Source organism: Kwoniella dejecticola, chromosome 8, assembly GCF_000512565.2.
Source record: "Kwoniella dejecticola CBS 10117 chromosome 8, complete sequence".
NCBI classification, from domain to species: Eukaryota; Fungi; Basidiomycota; class Tremellomycetes; order Tremellales; family Cryptococcaceae; genus Kwoniella; species Kwoniella dejecticola.
The window spans coordinates 1582742-1601186 of NC_089308.1; the positions used below are offsets into that span (position 1 = coordinate 1582742).

At 48.1% G+C, this 18445-nt stretch overlaps 7 protein-coding genes across 7 annotated transcripts; 2 read left to right on the top strand and 5 right to left on the bottom strand.

Moving 5' to 3' along the window:
* Positions 1-344: 344 nt before the first annotated feature.
* Positions 345-2605, bottom strand: I303_106867 (uncharacterized protein; the record flags this gene model as incomplete). Its single annotated transcript, XM_065969460.1, has 9 exons — positions 345-491; positions 582-1000; positions 1071-1165; positions 1244-1506; positions 1600-1643; positions 1727-1881; positions 2000-2135; positions 2239-2335; positions 2462-2605. 9 exons carry the CDS (start codon positions 2603-2605, stop codon positions 345-347), a joined length of 1500 nt encoding a protein of 499 aa, XP_065825532.1.
* A 635-nt stretch (positions 2606-3240) lies between these two features.
* I303_106868 (uncharacterized protein) lies at positions 3241-4209 on the bottom strand (the record flags this gene model as incomplete). Its single annotated transcript, XM_065969461.1, has 4 exons — positions 3241-3414; positions 3522-3937; positions 4020-4117; positions 4178-4209. 4 exons carry the CDS (start codon positions 4207-4209, stop codon positions 3241-3243), a joined length of 720 nt encoding a protein of 239 aa, XP_065825533.1.
* A 272-nt stretch (positions 4210-4481) lies between these two features.
* Positions 4482-5406, bottom strand: I303_106869 (uncharacterized protein; the record flags this gene model as incomplete). The annotated part of the gene is made up of 5 exons (XM_018411750.1): positions 4482-4570; positions 4640-4809; positions 4938-5073; positions 5143-5221; positions 5314-5406. 5 exons carry the CDS (start codon positions 5404-5406, stop codon positions 4482-4484), a joined length of 567 nt encoding a protein of 188 aa, XP_018258951.1.
* Positions 5407-7382: 1976 nt separating this feature from the next.
* On the bottom strand, positions 7383-9138 carry I303_106870 (uncharacterized protein; the record flags this gene model as incomplete). The annotated part of the gene is made up of 6 exons (XM_018411749.1): positions 7383-7811; positions 7907-8091; positions 8225-8435; positions 8539-8632; positions 8752-8912; positions 8998-9138. 6 exons carry the CDS (start codon positions 9136-9138, stop codon positions 7383-7385), a joined length of 1221 nt encoding a protein of 406 aa, XP_018258950.1.
* Positions 9139-9876: 738 nt separating this feature from the next.
* Positions 9877-11559, top strand: I303_106871 (uncharacterized protein; the record flags this gene model as incomplete). The annotated part of the gene is made up of 4 exons (XM_018411748.1): positions 9877-9978; positions 10129-10305; positions 10391-10564; positions 10681-11559. 4 exons carry the CDS (start codon positions 9877-9879, stop codon positions 11557-11559), a joined length of 1332 nt encoding a protein of 443 aa, XP_018258949.1.
* Positions 11560-12113: 554 nt separating this feature from the next.
* On the bottom strand, positions 12114-15579 carry I303_106872 (uncharacterized protein; the record flags this gene model as incomplete). The annotated part of the gene is made up of 8 exons (XM_018411747.2): positions 12114-12174; positions 12328-12620; positions 12703-13174; positions 13250-13381; positions 13454-13513; positions 13622-14205; positions 14276-14899; positions 15388-15579. The coding sequence occupies 8 exons, from the start codon at positions 15577-15579 to the stop codon at positions 12114-12116; spliced, it is 2418 nt and encodes an 805-aa protein (XP_018258948.2).
* Positions 15580-16688: 1109 nt separating this feature from the next.
* I303_106873 (uncharacterized protein) lies at positions 16689-18229 on the top strand (the record flags this gene model as incomplete). Its single annotated transcript, XM_018411746.1, has 5 exons — positions 16689-16815; positions 16912-17018; positions 17104-17385; positions 17549-18074; positions 18177-18229. 5 exons carry the CDS (start codon positions 16689-16691, stop codon positions 18227-18229), a joined length of 1095 nt encoding a protein of 364 aa, XP_018258947.1.
* Between the last annotated feature and the right edge of the window lie 216 nt (positions 18230-18445).

The following is an 18445-nucleotide window of genomic DNA, read 5'->3' on the forward strand; positions in this document are numbered from 1 at the left end:
GTGTTCGGCTTATCGGTCCCCACGATTAGGCTTTTCTCTCAACGAGTATCATGGTCATCAAATTCAGAATATTCATCTAGCACGATCACGGCAACACATCGCGGACGATCGTTCCTGATAGTCGTCTGGCACGTCGAACCGTTTTGCATTCCATTATTGTGCATGCTGCCTAGTCGCTGCGAGCTCGATTAATGACGGTTGACATCTTATCCTTAATTTGTTCATCGCAGCGAGTCCCCTTGTACAGATTGCATCGGTCGCCCGAAGAACTCTATCTACAATATCCTCATAGCTTTGCCGCCAAATAGTACACCAGACAGGCTGAAGATATTCCGGCAAGCTAATCACATTGATAATAATGGAATGTTATCGCCATTGCCGTTACTAGGGGGTTTCTCTGCCGCGGCACCCCAAGGATCCTTAGCGTTAGACCTGTCCTTCTTTTCGGACAGATAGGACACTATCAACATATAGGTTGTCCATATTCCGGACTACCACAATGCTCAAGCACTGTTAGCTGCAACAAGCATCCTAGTTCTTCGCTCGATTGGCAAGGTTTCGTTCTGGGACAATCGACTCACCCAGATGGAAAAAGTCAGACCCAACACACTGACTATCCAAGCAGCAGCGCTCTTCTGTCTTTTGATATGACACAAGTAAGACGTCGCAACTTCTCGATCAGGTATGACCGAGAAGTTCGAGAAGTTGATCGTTCCCGGGTCTTCAGTATTGCTTTGCGCGTCTTGAAAAACGCCTTTGCCATACCATAGGTCCCATCCCTTCTTATCCTGAATACCCAAGATTGACTGATTCACCCATGGATCTTCCTGCCGCATCGTGGTTTCGCTGATCTTGTTGATGTAGATATTATGCTTGAGTATACCTAGATCCGAGCTGATAGCTGAAATGAATGCTTGGACGAAATTCGAGTACGGCACGACCAAATCTTTGTATATCAAGGGCTCTTTCCTACCCCAGTTGCTCGTTTCGTTGACGGTCGCTACAGATGTCACAAGAAATATCAGACACGGTATTACTTGGTCACTGCCAGACAAGTCGGCTCCGCTTACATTGCCAGGACTCTTCGTCCGGATTGGACAAGGTCATCGAGACGAGGGTGACGGGTGGTTCGGTCAACAGCGTATAATTCAGTACACCCATCATCCTATGGTGCGGAGCAGCTTGGTCAGCTGGTTTTTGCCTTTCAGGTCACGACTGCGTTGGAATGAGATACATAGCTCACGTAATGTTCGGATTGATGAGATAGGTGTGCATCATGGACCACCGTCTTGTCTCGTTTGCCGGTTCATTCTGTAGATCGTCGTAGTTCCCCCTGTCCAAGACCATTCCTAGTCTATACACAACGTCCCAAGCCAATTTGCCGAGCCACAGAGCGACATAGCGGTACGCATCTTGTGTGTGCGGTAGCTGACTGGGAATACCGGCTGAGTAAGAGTAAGAGCTTTTTAGGAATGCTGGCCATGGCGAAGGGCACCGGATTTTGGCCTACAGCGGCATATCCGAAGACACAACCTTCATCAGCACATTTCGTACCCAAAAGGACGACAATTACTGTATCAACCGAGGAACATGTCTTACGTTGATGTCTACTGTACTTGGGACTACCTTGACTGCCATCTCCACTGCATCCGTCGATCGAGCCAGTCGGGTCAGGCGTGAGTCACATCGATTGAGATCAGGGTGATAGTGAAAGACACATGCTCACCTGCTAGTATCTCGCATTCACTGAGTTCGCTGCCCTTGTAAGCGACGACCGTATTGTTTGGCTGTGATAACCATCCATCCTCGTCATACCCTATGATGGTATACGACAGTAGCTTGACGGGAGTGTTGGTCTGGAAGGTGGAACCTATATTCAAGCTGCACGGAGTGCCTCAGATCAGCTAAAACGAATCTATCATTATAGCCACTGTATTTCCGATAGACTGAACCCCCGATAACCCTTCCGAAGACTGAAATGATTGGGAGATAGGCTTACATCGCAGCATCACAAAGCTTTCCACTCTGCTCCCTCACAAGCCGATCAGGTAGGAAGGGGGTGTACCAATGTGGATCGTCTATCCTGGTGAAGTTGGTATCGAAAACCGTAGTAGGCTCAAAACCCACGGTGGCGGCTGTGTCAGGTGATATACCATCGACAATTGTCAGCGTGAGCTCCAGGGCATGACAGGATCAGTAGAGTAAGATCGTCACAAGAGATGCGGAAAATCAGGCCACGGGACAATGTAGACGTTCCAGCCCATACAGCAATAATGAATAGAGCAATGACGCCCAGGAGAATGCTGATAATATGGAAGAATGGCGGATAAGGTACCTGTTTGCACCGATGCTGAGTTAGCCTCTCTCTCCAACTTCGACTTATCGATAGGTCTCAAGTCAGCTGGGCGGCTAAGGGTGCACATAAGAGCGATTTGGGCGTGCTTGACCTGACTGAGCTTACCGGATGAGTCAGGTTATACGATAAAAGCGACCACCTAGATTGCTGGACTTGCCCTATTCCGAGAATTGTCGGATCAACCCCTGTCAAGGTTGTGAGATTTGCCGGGGATTTGCCAACAGACATTGAGGAGTCATGGCGATCCATGGCAGACAGGCAATGATTGAACCACAAAAACCACTGCGCCGTGTTTGCCCCGATGGTGAGGCAGAAGGAGAGAAGATGTTGATTGACTTAGTGACTTGTATGCTAGTCAGTACACAGTGAGTATGGTGCATGCTATCGTTCTAAGTCATTAAGCTATTTATAACATCTTCAAGTCGAAGCGAATATAGTGCCAAGTATGGGATGTATGTTTTGATGGTACCTTCCTCCTCCTCCTTTGAGAAGTTATAAACACGTGGAAATGCATCAAAGCTCGAGCACGACCTCTTACACAGCAACCATCACCATCACCATTGCCATCATCGGCTTCATCAACAACTAGTTATAGTTACCATCAAATCCTATCTGAGGAAGCGAACAACTCCCGAACCGATCTGCCGAATTCTGGAAGCCCTAGGGCGGCTTGACGCGATCACCCTTTTCTGTTACAGTGATACAGATTGCATCACATATGCTACAATTGAGCAGATGTTCATGACCCATCTAATGCTTCATGTACAAATCCTGTCGGGATCATCCATTCTATATCCGTTCGCCCTCACTGCGGATTCTGTGCATCAATTGCCTTAGGCTAGTACTATGTTCCTTCTTCCTTGGTCCTGATATGAGGTGGCGCCTCAGATCGTAAGAAGAGGGATGACTTCGGCACTCGGCCCACTCTGCACGACAGTCGGACGGGGGAAATTGCTCGTGGGGGCATAAGGTTGTACCGGGTTTGCCAACGCTATCACCTCGTCCTTCTCCGCAGAGAAATGAGCTACCACAAGCATGTAGACCGACCAAATCCCTGCCTGTTGGAGAGATACACCGTCAGATAACAACCTTTCGTCGACTGATAACAGGACGTTTGGGACGTGCGGAATCTTCAGGATGACACGCGGAAGACGAATCCACTTACCCATATGGAAAAGGTCAAGCCTAAGACACTGACGACCCAGCCTGGTGCACTTTTCTGTCTTTTCACATGACACAAATACGACGTGGCAATCGCTCTGTCGGGTAATACCGTGAAGTCGTACAGATTCATCGTGAGTGGATCGTTGGTATTCGTCAGAGCGATGTCGTATAACTGTCGAGCTCCCGATAAGTCCCAGTGTCTGGTATCGTTCGCGAGTATCGATGCGTTGACAAAGCTATCCTGCTTTTTGAGCGTGGTCGTCTCGAGCTTCTGGATGAATATTTTATTCTGCGAAATACCGAGATCCGAGTATATCGCCGAAATGAATCCCTGTACGAGGTTGGAATAGGGTACAAGAAGGTCCTCGAAGATCAAAGGGGGTGATCGGCCCCAATATGCGGTAAGAAATCCATCGGCTGAGAGTGCAGGTATCATTACAATAATCAGCAATCACTTGAGTGTATTGAACATCGATCACAACTTATATAAGCCACTCACAATCCCACGATGACTCGTCCGGACTTGACACCTTCATGGACGCGAACCACAATGGTGGGTCTGTCAATAATGAATACTGCTTTGCATCACCTATCGCCCTGCAAGTATCAGTGATCCTCAGCTTGGTAAATCTTTGTTTTAGGCATAGCATGACTCACGTCACATTAGGATTGAAAAGATAAGTATGCATCATTGACCATTTTTTCGTCCCAATTGTAGTGGATTGCCTCCTATCCCGATACTGGTCACTCTCAAATATCTGCCCTACTCGATATACGACGTCCCATGACAATTTTTCCAGACCATCAATAACATAACGGTAACGTAGGTGACTGTTCGGTATCAACTTGTATACGCCTTCGCTGTACGAGTAAGAGGTAGTGAAAGAAACAGGCCAGGGAGCAGGACACCGTACAGTTGCCTAAGGTTGATATCCACACCATCAGCGCTTCTCAATGATACTCAGAGAGGATATCCTTTCGGTGGGGCAGGAAGAGCCAAACGCGCCAGCATGTAGATGCTGCTAGGACCGGTCTTCACAATCGTCTCGACTATAAGGAGGATTCGAAGTCAGCTACTTAGTATTCTCGATTGGATTGCGCAGCAGGGGGTGGGCTCACCTCCGGCAATCACACAATCCTCCAAAGTACTGCCCCTGTACTCGGTAATAGTGTTATTGGGAGTATCGGTAGAATCCACTTCGAAGATCCCTCCGCTTCCGTATGCTGTGATCGTGTATGGAAAAATCTTGGTTATCGCGTTGGTGCGGAAAGTCGAACCGATATTCAGGCTGCAATGATTAACGTGGTAGTCAGCTGAAGGCAAGAAGCAATAACATGATCCTGGCCCGATGCATCAAGTGTGCTTGCCCAGTATACTGTATGTGGACATAAATAGACGAAAAATAGTTTTACTCACATCGCCGCATCACACAATTCGCCACTCTGACCATTCACCACGCTATCCGGCAGGAGCGGGGTATACCAATGTCTATCATCTATCCTCGTATAATTCGTATCGAATACAGTAGTCGTTTCGAATCCAGCGGTCGCCGCTAAATGACCCATGATGGGGAAGGTCAATCAGCGGTGCTCAGTACATATCAAGTCTATATGTCACTCACCAGCCCACAGAGCTATGATTGCCAAAGCTAGAATTCCGAAAAGGATGCTTAGGATATGGAAAACCGGTGGGTATGGTAGCTGCACCACGGAAAGGACGTCAATTCTCTATGCTTCTCATCACGAGTCCTGACTGGGCCACTCATGATTCGGCGCAGTCTGGAATTACTCACCGGACTAGATAAGCTGTATGACAACAGAGCCCATCGTGACTTGATCGGCGCGGGGTGCGAGCTTCGGACGCGAGATAGCGAAGTCGTTGACATGTCTTTTGAGATGTTCATATCGCGATACAAAGGTAGCTAGCGTGTTACAGTCACATGTATGAAGTCGACTGTCTGTGGGATCGAAAGCTTCAAAGCGAAGAGGGTCTTATCTTAATTTCGTAGGTTAAGGTCATTGAGGAAGAAGACCATTTAATTCATTGGAGGTGGAGAGGCAAATCACTTTGGAATAGAGATCTTGAGCTGAATTAGTCAAACCCTCCTTTGAGTTGAGTGGACTAGACCTTTCCCACGTGTATCAGAATTGTCACTACCTGCATCGACTGTGGACTTGAGACCGCAAGTAAGAGGGGACAGGGACCAAGCTCACTCGGAAGCGAAGCACGGTAGATTGTTCGGCTTGGGACTTGACGGTCCCCCAGTCAAGATCCAACGGCGTTGAGTTTGATGGTCGTCGAGCGATGAATCTGAAACCGAGCTAGACGAAAGGACGGGCCAATGCGTGATGAAACACACCTCGTCGTGCTGTGTTCGCACGGATCGCGGACCAACGATCATAACGATTTTATCGATAAGCAAAACAATACACGAGTATGCAGTAGCGGTGTTTTCGAAAGAGCAGTCAACATGGTTACCTCTTTTAATATGTATCTCATAGATCTTCGAGATCAAGGCATTGCCAGTGTATCCCCGCGGATCATTCAATGGACCAGCCCCGCTCGCCGGCAGGTAGGTCATCTCGCCCAATTTGTCATCGGTCATGGGTCCGGCTTCACTCCGACCAAGGAGCAAATGGCAACTACTATCATACAATTTGACCAACACTGTGAGTATCTTACAGTACCGCTTCTTCTTCTTCTAATCGGACATCTGCCAAACTGCTCGCTGATACTTTGATCATGGGAACTGTAGGTACCGTTCTCTCCGATATTCCACATATTCCACATACTCAGCATACTCTTTGCCTTACTCGCCTTACTGCTTATCACTCTCTGGGCTGGTGGGTGCCCTATCCCAGCTATAAAGTTCCCTTACTTCATCGATTGAGATCAGCCTCGACTTGCATATTCCGTACTGGTCGACCCACTTAGCAGCTACTGTAGGCTACGAGGCTTCCACCGTCTTCGACACCAACGTCAACAGGACAGACGATCAGCATTGGTACACTATTTTCTGCCGGACAGAGTGATAGAGGCTCGGAAGGGTAAGCTGTGCGAAGCCGCTATGTGAGTTCTCTTTAGTCGACCTTCTGATTTCACACACATGGACAGGAAGACGCAAAGGATTTCGCATTAATTGGCTGACTGCGACGTCCGGTCCATCCGCGCAGGGAGGAATATGGACATCGTATATGCTCATCGTTTTGAAGCGTATTTTTCAGCAAAAAAGGAGGAAGAACGGAAGGACCCAAGGCCCTCGTCCTTGCATAGGGTAGATGGGCAAGCAGGGCGTGTGGCGATGAGCGGAATAAACGATGATGTTCCTCTAATCCCGGTAAATTCAAGAGCTTCATATGTAAGGGCCATGTAGGGCGGCGTGTAGGAGGCGAGAGATGGTACAGTAGATGCTCGTGCGATGATAGCTGTGTTTTTCTGTACAAAGATGTGTGTGATAATTATAGCATCATACTAGACTGTTGAGCTTGGGTCTTTGATGGATTGCTTCAAGAACAAGCCCAGATAGAGTTAGGGCCAAAGATCGGTCTAGCCTGTCGAAGTGATTTGAGATATCTAACCAGATCTTTGAATGCCTGCACAAATACCCGATATGTGTTTGGGGATCGCCTGTGTACAGTATACGTCGCGCGCTGTTCGTTGCACGCGCTCTCGCGACCGCGACCTTAGTATCATTGAATGCAGCTGCGGACCAAGTGCAATGATGCGAATTAGCATCGCTCTCGCTGTTGCCACTGCTCGGGCCATGCAATCGCAAGGGGGAAACCATTCTCGCTCATGTACATGTACTGTATGATTCCATATACATTCACTGAAACGCAACGCAAAGCTACGCTGTATCGATCAATCAGTTCTATCAATAGGTCTTTGTACAGTCTCTTTCCCTTCTCCGTAATCACCTCCATCCTCTTCGTGTCCCCCTTGTCCTCGGATTACACCATTCTTAGCTTGCCCCAAGCTGCCACCTCGACTACCAAAGGTCTGTCGATCACCTATATCGGCCGTCCGCCAATCCCCCCTGCGTTCAGCTTCATACCTATCAAACCCATTACTTCCTGCTCCTCCTGCCATCCCATGTCCTATAGGCGGTTGACCATTCACAGTATCTCCCGAACTCCCACTGGGATGATGATGCGATCCATCAGCGGTCTGAGAATGGGGGTTGAGCATCCCTTCCATGCTTGATCTGGTCGGTCTATGGTGTAATGGGATTTCCTCGTCTTTGGGTATTCTCGGTGAATATGGTTTATACGATTGCGGAGATCCAATAGGCTATCACGATCACATATTTCAGGTCAGTCTTGACTACAACAGTCTGACCAATACGAATCCAGGAAAAGTAGCAAAATCGGCATGATTACACTCACCGGATAATACTGTCTGTAAGAATACCACGCCCCGATAATCCCAATGAGACTTCCAGCTATGACGTCCGTAGCGTGATGTCTATAATCCATCGTGCGCGATATCGTGATTAGGGACGCGCAGGAGAGAGGAGCGAGGAGTAACCACGATTTGTAAGTGTATCCGGATCTATTATTGATACGCATTTCTACAATGCATACCAGATCAGCTTGATTCGAGTGCGCATCTCAGTCTGAGTATGGTGACTGATGTGCATTTAGCCACGAGAAAGGTGACGGTAGGACGGGTGCTGAAATTGTTGATGATCAGAGACCACTCACTAGCAGCAAGATACAAGATCAAATACCACATCCCGCTCCAAGCGAAACTGCTGTGTCCACTGGGGAAACTCCTGAAACCTTCTTGTAAGACCGAGTCGTCCGGCTGGGTACATACGGTCCATGAAGTCAGGCCGTGTAGAGGGTTCGCAGTGAGGTCTTCAGGTAAGATGCATCGTGCGAAGAAGTCCGGTCGAGGTCGGCCGACAGTGATCTACAACACACTCATGAGTTGTTTAGCTCATCGAACTATGTCATATCTCCACCCAAGATACCTTGAACCAGTAAAGGATGATAAATGGACAATTATCACTCACCTTGACGATATTGGTAAAAGTAGCTACTAATCCCAAGCCCAGGATCAATCCTAACAAAGCGGATTGTGCGTCCCAGAATGATCTTCTTATCGCCCTGTTGATCAAGCGAAAATGGATGGCGGCATATCAGCACAAAATCACCACAAGTCTCCTGTTTTCATGAGCGGAAAGGAAAGATATGACACGACTGAGTGCAAGGGTGAAAGGACTCACGCCGTAAAGATAATGATCACTGCCGGGACGACCCCACACAGAACAGCTAACAACCAGACAGGCACTCTCTCCGGATCGGCATGCGGATGAGCGAGAGATGTATCTGTCACATCGAATAGTCTTCTATATCCATTAATCTTATCCAGTAAGTAGAATATTCCCTATATGATAACATATGCTGGGAATCAGTAATTCACCGTGAAACCGTGAATGGGACGGAAGTCGAAGAGAGACAAAGAGACGTACCCAAAGCACGATGGTCAACGCCCAATCAGGCGCATAACTCAAGAAAATCCTTAATCTCCTTGATTTATTCGATGTCGACATGTTCGTGGTCACGCGACCTCCAGATGAGGTCGTGTGCGATTTCTGCCAAGGTAGAGGCATCTCGCTGTTTGACAGGAATTCTGAAATGTGTCGTAGTCTTTGTCGTTGGGTGAATGCGGATATTCGCGGTCTATTGCTTATCCGTCTTCGTTTGCCGACGCAGAAGACCAATCAGGTATGTTGCTCAAATGAGAATCTGGATGATATCGCATTCACAGGTAACAAATACAACCACAAATCAATCGGAATTGACTGCGGCTAAGATCTGATCGTTGGAAAATGGGAAAAAGGCTTGGCGTTTTTGCGGTGTCGGCAACCGTTAACAGGCTAAAAAGGAAATGGGACCAAACAAGGAGGAATTGATTATGACGTTTCATAGCATCTGCTAAGACGGAACCAAATTCACGAGCATTCGAGATCATCCTTTCCATTATCGCCATGAGCATGACTGCATGGGAGTGGATGTTTATACTTTTAAACAAGGAGCACTGGAAGGCGCACCCAGCAGAGAGATGCATAGCGAGACGGGACTTGACTGACCGTTGCTTGTGTCTGGAGTGTGGACCTCAAAAGACGATTTGCGATGAGGATCATCAGGATCACGTGACAGCGGCCAAGTCACGCTATGACGGCAATGCGGCATGTTAGATAACCTGAAACCATTCACTTGACGTGTTGCTGTAACACATCACCATACAGTATAAGATTCCTTTCATCCATCATTCATAATTCTTATTCGGTGCTGCCTATCTTTCTCGACTCTAGGTTGCCATTGAGCACAATCAAGAAGTGCTCAACATGCTTCCTCCTCTTGCTATCGGCGAATCAACACCCCTGCCGAACCAAGTAGCAGGCCACGATGGGGTCATGTCCGACGCATCAGGTTCATTGGTCATAAAAGTAGGTCCGAGCGTCCGCATAAATTCACACCTTCAGACCAATCACTCTCGGTATGGCGACCATATGACCAACTTCCCTCTTTCCAGACTGATCACACACAACCCTCCACGTATATATACCAACGCTGACCTCCGCGTTTCGTCTTCGTAGCCCGCTCTTCCTCGTGAAATCGCATTTTACCAAACCCTCAATTCATCAACGCGCGAAGACCCCATTCGGAGACTGAAATCCTTCGTACCCAAATTCTACGGGACTCTGAGGCTGGAAGGTCAACTCAGCTCTACAGGAAGTGTGGAGGGTGTCCCAGGAAAAGAGGAAGTTCCAGAGGTGAGCCGAGTACCACCGAATCAACGACGTTGAGATAGCCATACCCGCCCAGCTCATCGCTGATGGTCATTTCGCTCAATGCTAGTCCGTGGTCATTGAGAACCTCTCATACGCTTTCACTCATCCGAATATCATAGATGTCAAGCTCGGTACAGTCCTTTACGGGCCTGATGCAAGTGATGAGAAGAAAGCCAGGATGGACAAGCAGGCGAGGGAGACTACGACTCACGAGACGGGCGTTAGATTGACTGGATTCACCGTGAGTGCGACTACAAGCAATATCAGTCATCTTGACTCAAAGATATAGCAAGAAGTATACTTGACTCTCGATTCTTCTCATTGAGTTGCATTGAGGCTGATGATCGGAACCCGTAGACATGGCACGAGCGGTCTCAGAGCTATATCGTAACTCCGAAATCATTCGGCAAGACTATCCCCGTCTCAAAACTCCCAGAAGGGATGACGCGTTTCTTCCCTCTTCCAAGCGACATTATCCCATCCTTGGTTCCAGCTCCCATTCTAGCTCCTACTAAACCGAATGAAGTTGGCAATCTTCAGACAATTCCCGAGGCGGAGAAGACACCCATAGCTGTAGATGTGGAGAACGGAATCCCTCCTACTCCCATCACAGCCTCCAACGCCCCTTCCATCCCTTCCATCTCCCCCAGGTCTCCCTCGGTCCTTTCGCAAGGTGAAAGCAATAACCAGAGCCAAACATTTACAAACCACGCTATTCCTCCTGGATTGACGCTCAAAGTCCTATCCCTGATCCTCGAAGAGATCGACCGTCTGACTCTGGTTCTGAGCGAGCTGGAGATCCGTTTCGTCGGCGCAAGTTTATTGATAGTATACGAAGGAGATTCTGAAAAACTCCCTTTGGCAATTGAGCGATACGAGAAGAAGAAAGCTATCAGAGCTCTCAAGGCGAATGGACCCAGTGGGATTAATGAACAACGTTCGGCCTTTTCTGAAGATGGCTCAAATGCCTCCGAGTCCGACTCAGACTCACAGGATGAAAATTCGGAGGACAATGATGATGAAGATGAAGAGGATGATAAGGAGGGAGAGGAAAAGAGGGAGAGGAATGAATGTCCTCCGATAAGGGTTAAGATGATTGATTTTGCTCATACGTGGTTAACGCCCGACGAAGGGCCTGATCAAGGTGTTTTGTTGGGTCTGAAAACTTTGAAGGGGCTTATAGAAGGACGAAAGGCCGAGATTGAATTTGCTATATCAAACAGTCCCAAGAACTAGGAAAGGAGGCGAAGGGAAAAGAAAGGAAAGGGAGGGAAAAGGGCTTGAGGTCGAAGTGAAAAAGTACGGATGGAGATCTCTGCAATTGGCGTGGAGTCTGCTTGGAGCTTCCAATATATTTCCCTTCCTCTTTCTCTTTCTCTTGACGATTCAATTTGACTATTCACCGTAACGACTGCGACGACTTGAAATGTGTAAAGATCAGTCACTACGTATATCGAAGAACGGAACAACCTGTCCACTAGGAGAATGTCGAGATAGAAATAGTCTATCAGCCGACCCAATTGACTGTATACTGGGTGAAGGTGCATGCTCTGAGATACTATACTATACTTCTATATGATTGACTACTACTGATACTGATACTGATACCGCTGACGCTGACGCTGACATGGCCGGACATGACATAAAACGAAATAACACCCAAGACCCGAAATCCAAAGACCAGAAATGATAACCCATAACCCAATAAGCCCTAAATGTCCATGTTTTCTCATCAAATTCATCTATCCAGCTAACGACAATCCTACAAACCACTTGATTCTGACTGATGATTATCGAGACGATCCCGTACACGTTCCAGAAGGTACAGTCGCATTGACAGCGTCGTATTCACTATAATCGCCAAACCAAACAAGTCAAACAAGTCAGCCGATATTTCATGAATAGTCGAGCAACCCCCAAGTGCTCAGAAGGAGGGAGTGCGAGGGGACTGGCTTCGAGTCGGAGCGGAAGTCGAAGTCGAGAAAGGAATCAAACCCGACTTACTCTGGATAATCACACCCCTGAACTCTGACAAACGCTCCCTTGGTATCTTGCGCATTAGCCCATCCGGTCCCTATATCAGTCGCGTTGGACGGATGACTCGCAGTGGGCAATATAACGATACTTCCAGTCTGCGTGAGGGTGGGTAAAAGCGGGACTTGGTCCGCGGCGAACGACGGTCCAAGAGTAGGAGGTGGCCATACGGAATGAGAGGCAAGTTGGTCCGCTGCGATCGTTGGGGTAGGGGTATCACTGGGGAATGAACCTGTTGCTGAAGCCGGATAAGTTCCCTCGAACTATTAAAACATTGTATCAGCGTTCTGCAATTATCATGAATGTATCAAGCAGATGCATCAAGCACAATGAAGGTCCACTCACCTGGTTCCCGCCTATTCCAAGGGTCTTACAATAACCCCCAGCCGCTCTCGGATCTTTCGGCATCCAACCCTGCTCCCATCCTAATCTATAATGCCATTGCGGGGAAGTAGGATATCCTTTCACGGTGGAATTACCGATCTTCCACGTCCAGAAGAACCAGTTCTGAAGCGCATCCATATTGGCCATCGTGTAACTCATTATACCCTGCTTGAAATCGTCTGTCCAGTTCATCCACTCGTCGTAGACCGCACAATCGTTCCCGGCAACTTGGTATGCGGGCGTAGATCCAACACCGTTCAACCAGAGTCCACAATCGTTGATGGCGTTGGACCATTCTCCGCCGACGGTCAGACCGAAGGCAGTCATACTGTCGTTGGTACCTCCTCCCCATGTACAGGGGGTCTTAGCTTGGACAGCATGGGAGTCGGTGTTCACTCCGCCGAAAGCTAAGTAAGGGTGTTGATCCATTCCTCTACGTCGACAACACGTGAAAGTCAGCGTTGCTCTCGAACCATGCTGTGTTGCAGGCTCGATAAGCATCACTCACATCCTATCGGCACCATTGAGGAACCCAGTCCAATTCGCTACACCTAGAAACCCTTCGTGCATTAGGAGAATTGGCCCGTTGCCTGCGCCATACCCAGTAACGTCTCGGACCGTTTCGTACGCTTGGTAGTAGCTGAAGTTTAGCCATACTGATTAGCTCTGATTCGAGTTCGGCCGGTCTTCAAGCTCTGATGTGACAACTCACAATTTTGCCAATACATCTCTGCCAACCGTCTTAGCCATGACTTCATTGACCAAGCCGAACCTGTTTAACGAAGACATTGCCAGCATCAGCATCAGCATCAGCATTTGCATTCACCTTGGAATGCAGATAGCGAGTGCCTTCCTTCCCTACAGTGAAGCAAGCACTCACAAAGGGACGACCTCCTTGATACCATCCTGTGATATGAACTCCGTAATCGTCCTTATCGTCTCCAACGATCTCTGAGCATTCGCTATCCCCATGACTCCATATAACCAATTGACGCTCCCGCTCTTGCCTGAATGATTCCATCCATTCTGACTTCCCGGTAAAGCGTGGAAGTCCACGAAGATCCTTATTCCATATTTTCTCGCCCATCCTATCGCTTTCAGGAAATACGTCCACGACACTTTCGGCAAGTAAGGTTCTCCATCTATAGTCTCCACTGCCCAAAAGCCCAATGCTATCCTGACGTAATTCAACCCTGCTGCGGATATAGCAGCGAAGTCTTCTTCGGTAATGAACGTCTTGTAATGCTCTTCCATCTTGGTAGCTAGGTCGGCCCCCATAGCTTGAGATAGAGTGTACTCGTCTACGGCTTGCGGAGTTGAAGTTTGGTATTGCTCATACAGGGAGGGAACGATGAAAGGTTCAGTGACGAGCCATCCTCCGAGATTGACACCTCGTGCGATGTGGGTTCCCCAAATCCATTCTTCAGTGAGAGAAGGGGACCATGATTGGGCTTTACCAGAAACCTGAGAAAAGGATAAGCTGATGCTCGTACCAATTTACAGTGTTGTATGACACAGCGAGCGGTGGACTTACAGAATAGGGATCGTAAGGGTTTTGCGCCCAATGACCTCCGAATTTATTCTGATATTTGAACTGCACACCCAAATCCGTAGTTACCATATCCCCGTCGCCTCCTGAGGAAGGCTTGATGTATTGATTCCAAGTGGTTTGTCCTCCATTACCATTCTTCGTGCCCGTTCCTCCAGTTCCAGTTGATGATCCCGAGGAGTCTGAGCTTGATGCTGAAGGTTTATGAGACGTAGCAACAACTACTCCAATTACGACTCCAGCAATGACCACCAGTAGTAGTGGTATGCCGAAGAAGCATAGTTTCCGTTTAGTCGGATTGGTAGGTATACATGATCGAGAAGAACCGTACTTCTTGGATTTAGAGGTACTTCCGCTTCCTGGTGGTAAAGCTTTATTACGTTCGCCATGGGGATGTAAGGTAGGTGCGAGATAATGGTTGGAGGAGAATTGATTATCGCCAAATCTGCCTCCGTGGCCGCCGACGCCGCCTAAGGGGTCTTTCTCGTTGGCTAGAGAAGGGGAATCGAAGGGCGATTGGGAGGGTGAGATTGGCATGTGGGTAGGGTCGGGAGAGGAGGGGTACGAGTTGAATTGTTCGAGATATGCGTGAGTGGGGGAGAGGTCGTACTGGAACCAATGTGGGTGATCAAGCAAGGCAGAGTAAGCAATTGATTATGGGTAAGATAGAGACGAGACAGCAGAATCGGGTATGACGAATAAGATGAACAACAATCGATCAAGTGGAAGGATAAAGAAAGGTGTATGGTCATATTTCTGATGATAAGATTGAGAATGACCACGGTGAAAGGTACTCCTTAGCGCATGTCACTCGTGGTTCTACATAGCAATGCGGGTGCGTATGCGGGTGCGGGGTTGATTGTGTGGATATGAACGTTGAACGATGAGAACAGTGCATGGCGGGGAAAGAAAGATGCAGGGCAGGATTTGAGCTCGGTTCGGATCAAAATCAAGCTTGGTTCAGGAAAACGAATAAACCCATAGTGAAGTGATCTCTTGATCCGCAAGCAAGATCACAGCACAGCACAGCATTTCAGATTTCAGATTTAAGGAGCCGCTATCCATCCGCAATACGGTTATAGGCTGATTTGACTCACCTCATCGTACACCTTGGCCTGGTTCTTACCTTCCCTGTTATTTCTCGTAGGTGTCCGAGGCGATGATGTGCCCCCGGTCCGTCCTCCTGGAGAGGGGTACGAGCGATGTGCGGAATTAGAAGTGAGGAGTCCATCGGGACTACGAGGGATAGGGGATGAGATCGTTATTGGACCAGGTCGTTTTTTGGGCATCTTGCTCGCTTCTATTCCAACTTATAGCCTCTTGCGGGATCCTTGAGGTTGGTTGTTTGACTGTATGAGTCGTATAAGGAGTGTGGAAGAGTAAAGAACGTGTCTCTGTGTAAGTTGAGTTGACGATCAAGCAGATACAATCAATCAGTCATCCATGAATGAGAAGGATCGACGATTGCACTGTAGATAAAAGTTCACATGCTTCATAAGATCTTGCAATCACATACGCGTAATGCTATCTCTCATACCATGCCGTCTCATCCCATGTTCACAGCATGCTGACGAAAGATGATATAATTCCTATCAACATCACATCACGCGTCAACATTATTATTATGTGCTTTTTACTCGTACTCGTATCTCTCATAACGCCTTCATTCTTTGGCTTGGCTTTCCCGCTCAGCTTGTACGCTTGCACTCCTTTGTTTACTTTTACTTTTCACGTTATGAGGGATCAAGGGTGCCTTACGGATCAGCTTTTTTCACCCTGACTAACCCGAGAAACCCTGAACCTCGGTACGCACGCTTCCTGAACTGGTGCCTCAGTTATCGGTCTTTTTGTCTTGGCTCGCGTTTTGGTGAATTGTGTGTCTGTATTCTAGAGATTCAAGCAGACCACTCGAAAGGATCTCACCAATTCGCAGAGCTACTGCTCTTGATACCTAGCATCATCGCACGTAAATAGCGACTCACCTGCCAGGAAGACGCACCAACGTTAGACTCAACACGTGTCAGCGACTGTTCCTGTTGCTCGGACCTATTTTACAATAACATGAAAAGGTAAAGAAAGGGCTAAGAGTAACGTTACGATTGAAAATGGGCCTGACGATCTGAGCGCCGGTCTTTGACTTTTTTCCAATGACTGCGGACGATCAATCAGATCACTCGACCGATAAATCTATGTATGTATGAGGAATGTCAGCTCACCCACCCGTCCGCTTCGTTTATCAAGGTTCTTTGCTGAAGATCCTCCAGTTTGCTTGCAATCTGCATCTCACCCATCAAACAACAAGTCTTTCCCTTCGCTCCTTCGCTTGATCCGATAGAATCAGCACTTCTCGACTCGACCTTGTAATCTCTCACAGGACTGCTTTACAGCCTTCCCCACCATGCTTCACTTACTTCTCCTTCCACTTCTGTCTATTTTGGCGATCGCCTCTCCCTTAGAATCGAGAGCTCCGAAATACAATGTGACGGCTATGAATGCAGCACTGTCCAGAGGGAGTGGTATACTAGGTGAGCATGTTCATCCCTACATGAGCTGGCATTCCCTTCGAGCCCACTCATGGTCTCCATTCCAAGGACCAATGCTGATCAGCCTTGTCTGCCTAGGCTCATATTCTAAATGCTCCGGCTCATTATGCTCCTGGATGTCGAAGATACCCGACGACACAAGACTTACCGACATGTCCATCCCGGGAACACACGATACAGCATCTGTGAGCTGATTCACTCCTGATCAAACATGATATCCCTGTCAAACTGCGTGTATAAAGATAAGCTGAATATCTTTCGCGTGTACAGTGGAATTACACCCCGTTGAAACAAATCGAATACCTCAAATACACCAATATCATCTACCCATCCCCGCTGTACAGATGCGGCAAACAATCGATATTCCAGCAACTCCAAGCGGGAAATCGCGCTTTCGACTTACGGTTGGGTGTCGCGCCGAACGGTAAAGATACGGTATTTTTCCATTCAGAGGCTCTGTTAGATGTGAATGCGAGATTCGAGGATGTCTTGTATGGGTTCTGGAGGTTTTTGGATGAGAATCCTACGGAGACGCTTTTGATCAGCGTTAAAGTGCGTGTGCGATCTCCCTTCTCCCGTCATTCCTGAACAAGATCTTTTGAAATCTTGGCCATCTCAACATCTTCATGTTGCGAGCCTTGACCTTAGTTCAACTGCTTGGCTTCTGTATTGACCATTTACAATCTCCCTTCGATCTGCTGTTTCACGTCATTAGGACGAAAATTCCACTTTCGGCTCATACACCACCCTCCAACAAAGGATGTACGATACTCTCACCTCCGCCCAAGCTCAGATATACGTGAACCCCGCCCAATCCATCACCTCTACCACCTTATCCGCCGTGCGAGGGAAAATGGTCATTCTCAGGCGATTCAATTCTCCTTCAGCGATCGGGGTAGATTTGACAAATGGATTCGCAGATAACAATCCAGATTTCTCTTTGACCACTTCCGGAGGGGATAAAGTGTACATTGAAGATCTGTACGAGCCATCTGCCAGCATTGGACTCACCCCTCACGTCAAGGTCAAAGTAGACGCCACGACCACACATATAGCAGCAGCAGCTAGTAAATCGAAGGGCGATGGGCTGTATATCACGTATGCAAGTTCGGAAGTGGCTGCTCAGTTACTTGTGCCTCAGGTGATGGCTGATGGGCTGGTGGTACCCGGGGTGAATGTGGGCTTGAAGACGTGGTTGACGAGTGGGAAAGGTAAAGGTCTGAAAAAGAAGGGTATAATCTGTGAGTCTCCTCTACCCGGTTTGTACAATCCGAGTGATGGCTTTTCACGTCCAAGCGAGATTGACTCGCGCTGATGCTCATATTGCTCACATTTTGGCATAGTCACCGACTTCGCTAGTGATACTTCTGGATTGGTGGAAGCTATCATCGCTTAGCGGAGACCGATGCGAGGTATAAGTAGGACGCTGACCGGGTCCTCAGGCTGCTGTGGCGATGATCACACTGAAATATCCTGCATTTTTGTCGATTCTTGGGCTCTGTGATGTATATGAAACGCTGGATCTCATGTGGTATCGAAACCAATCAGTTGCAATTCAGCCGAGCGATACCTAGATTTGCATAACAGAAGCGATGGAGGATTTCCTGCATGG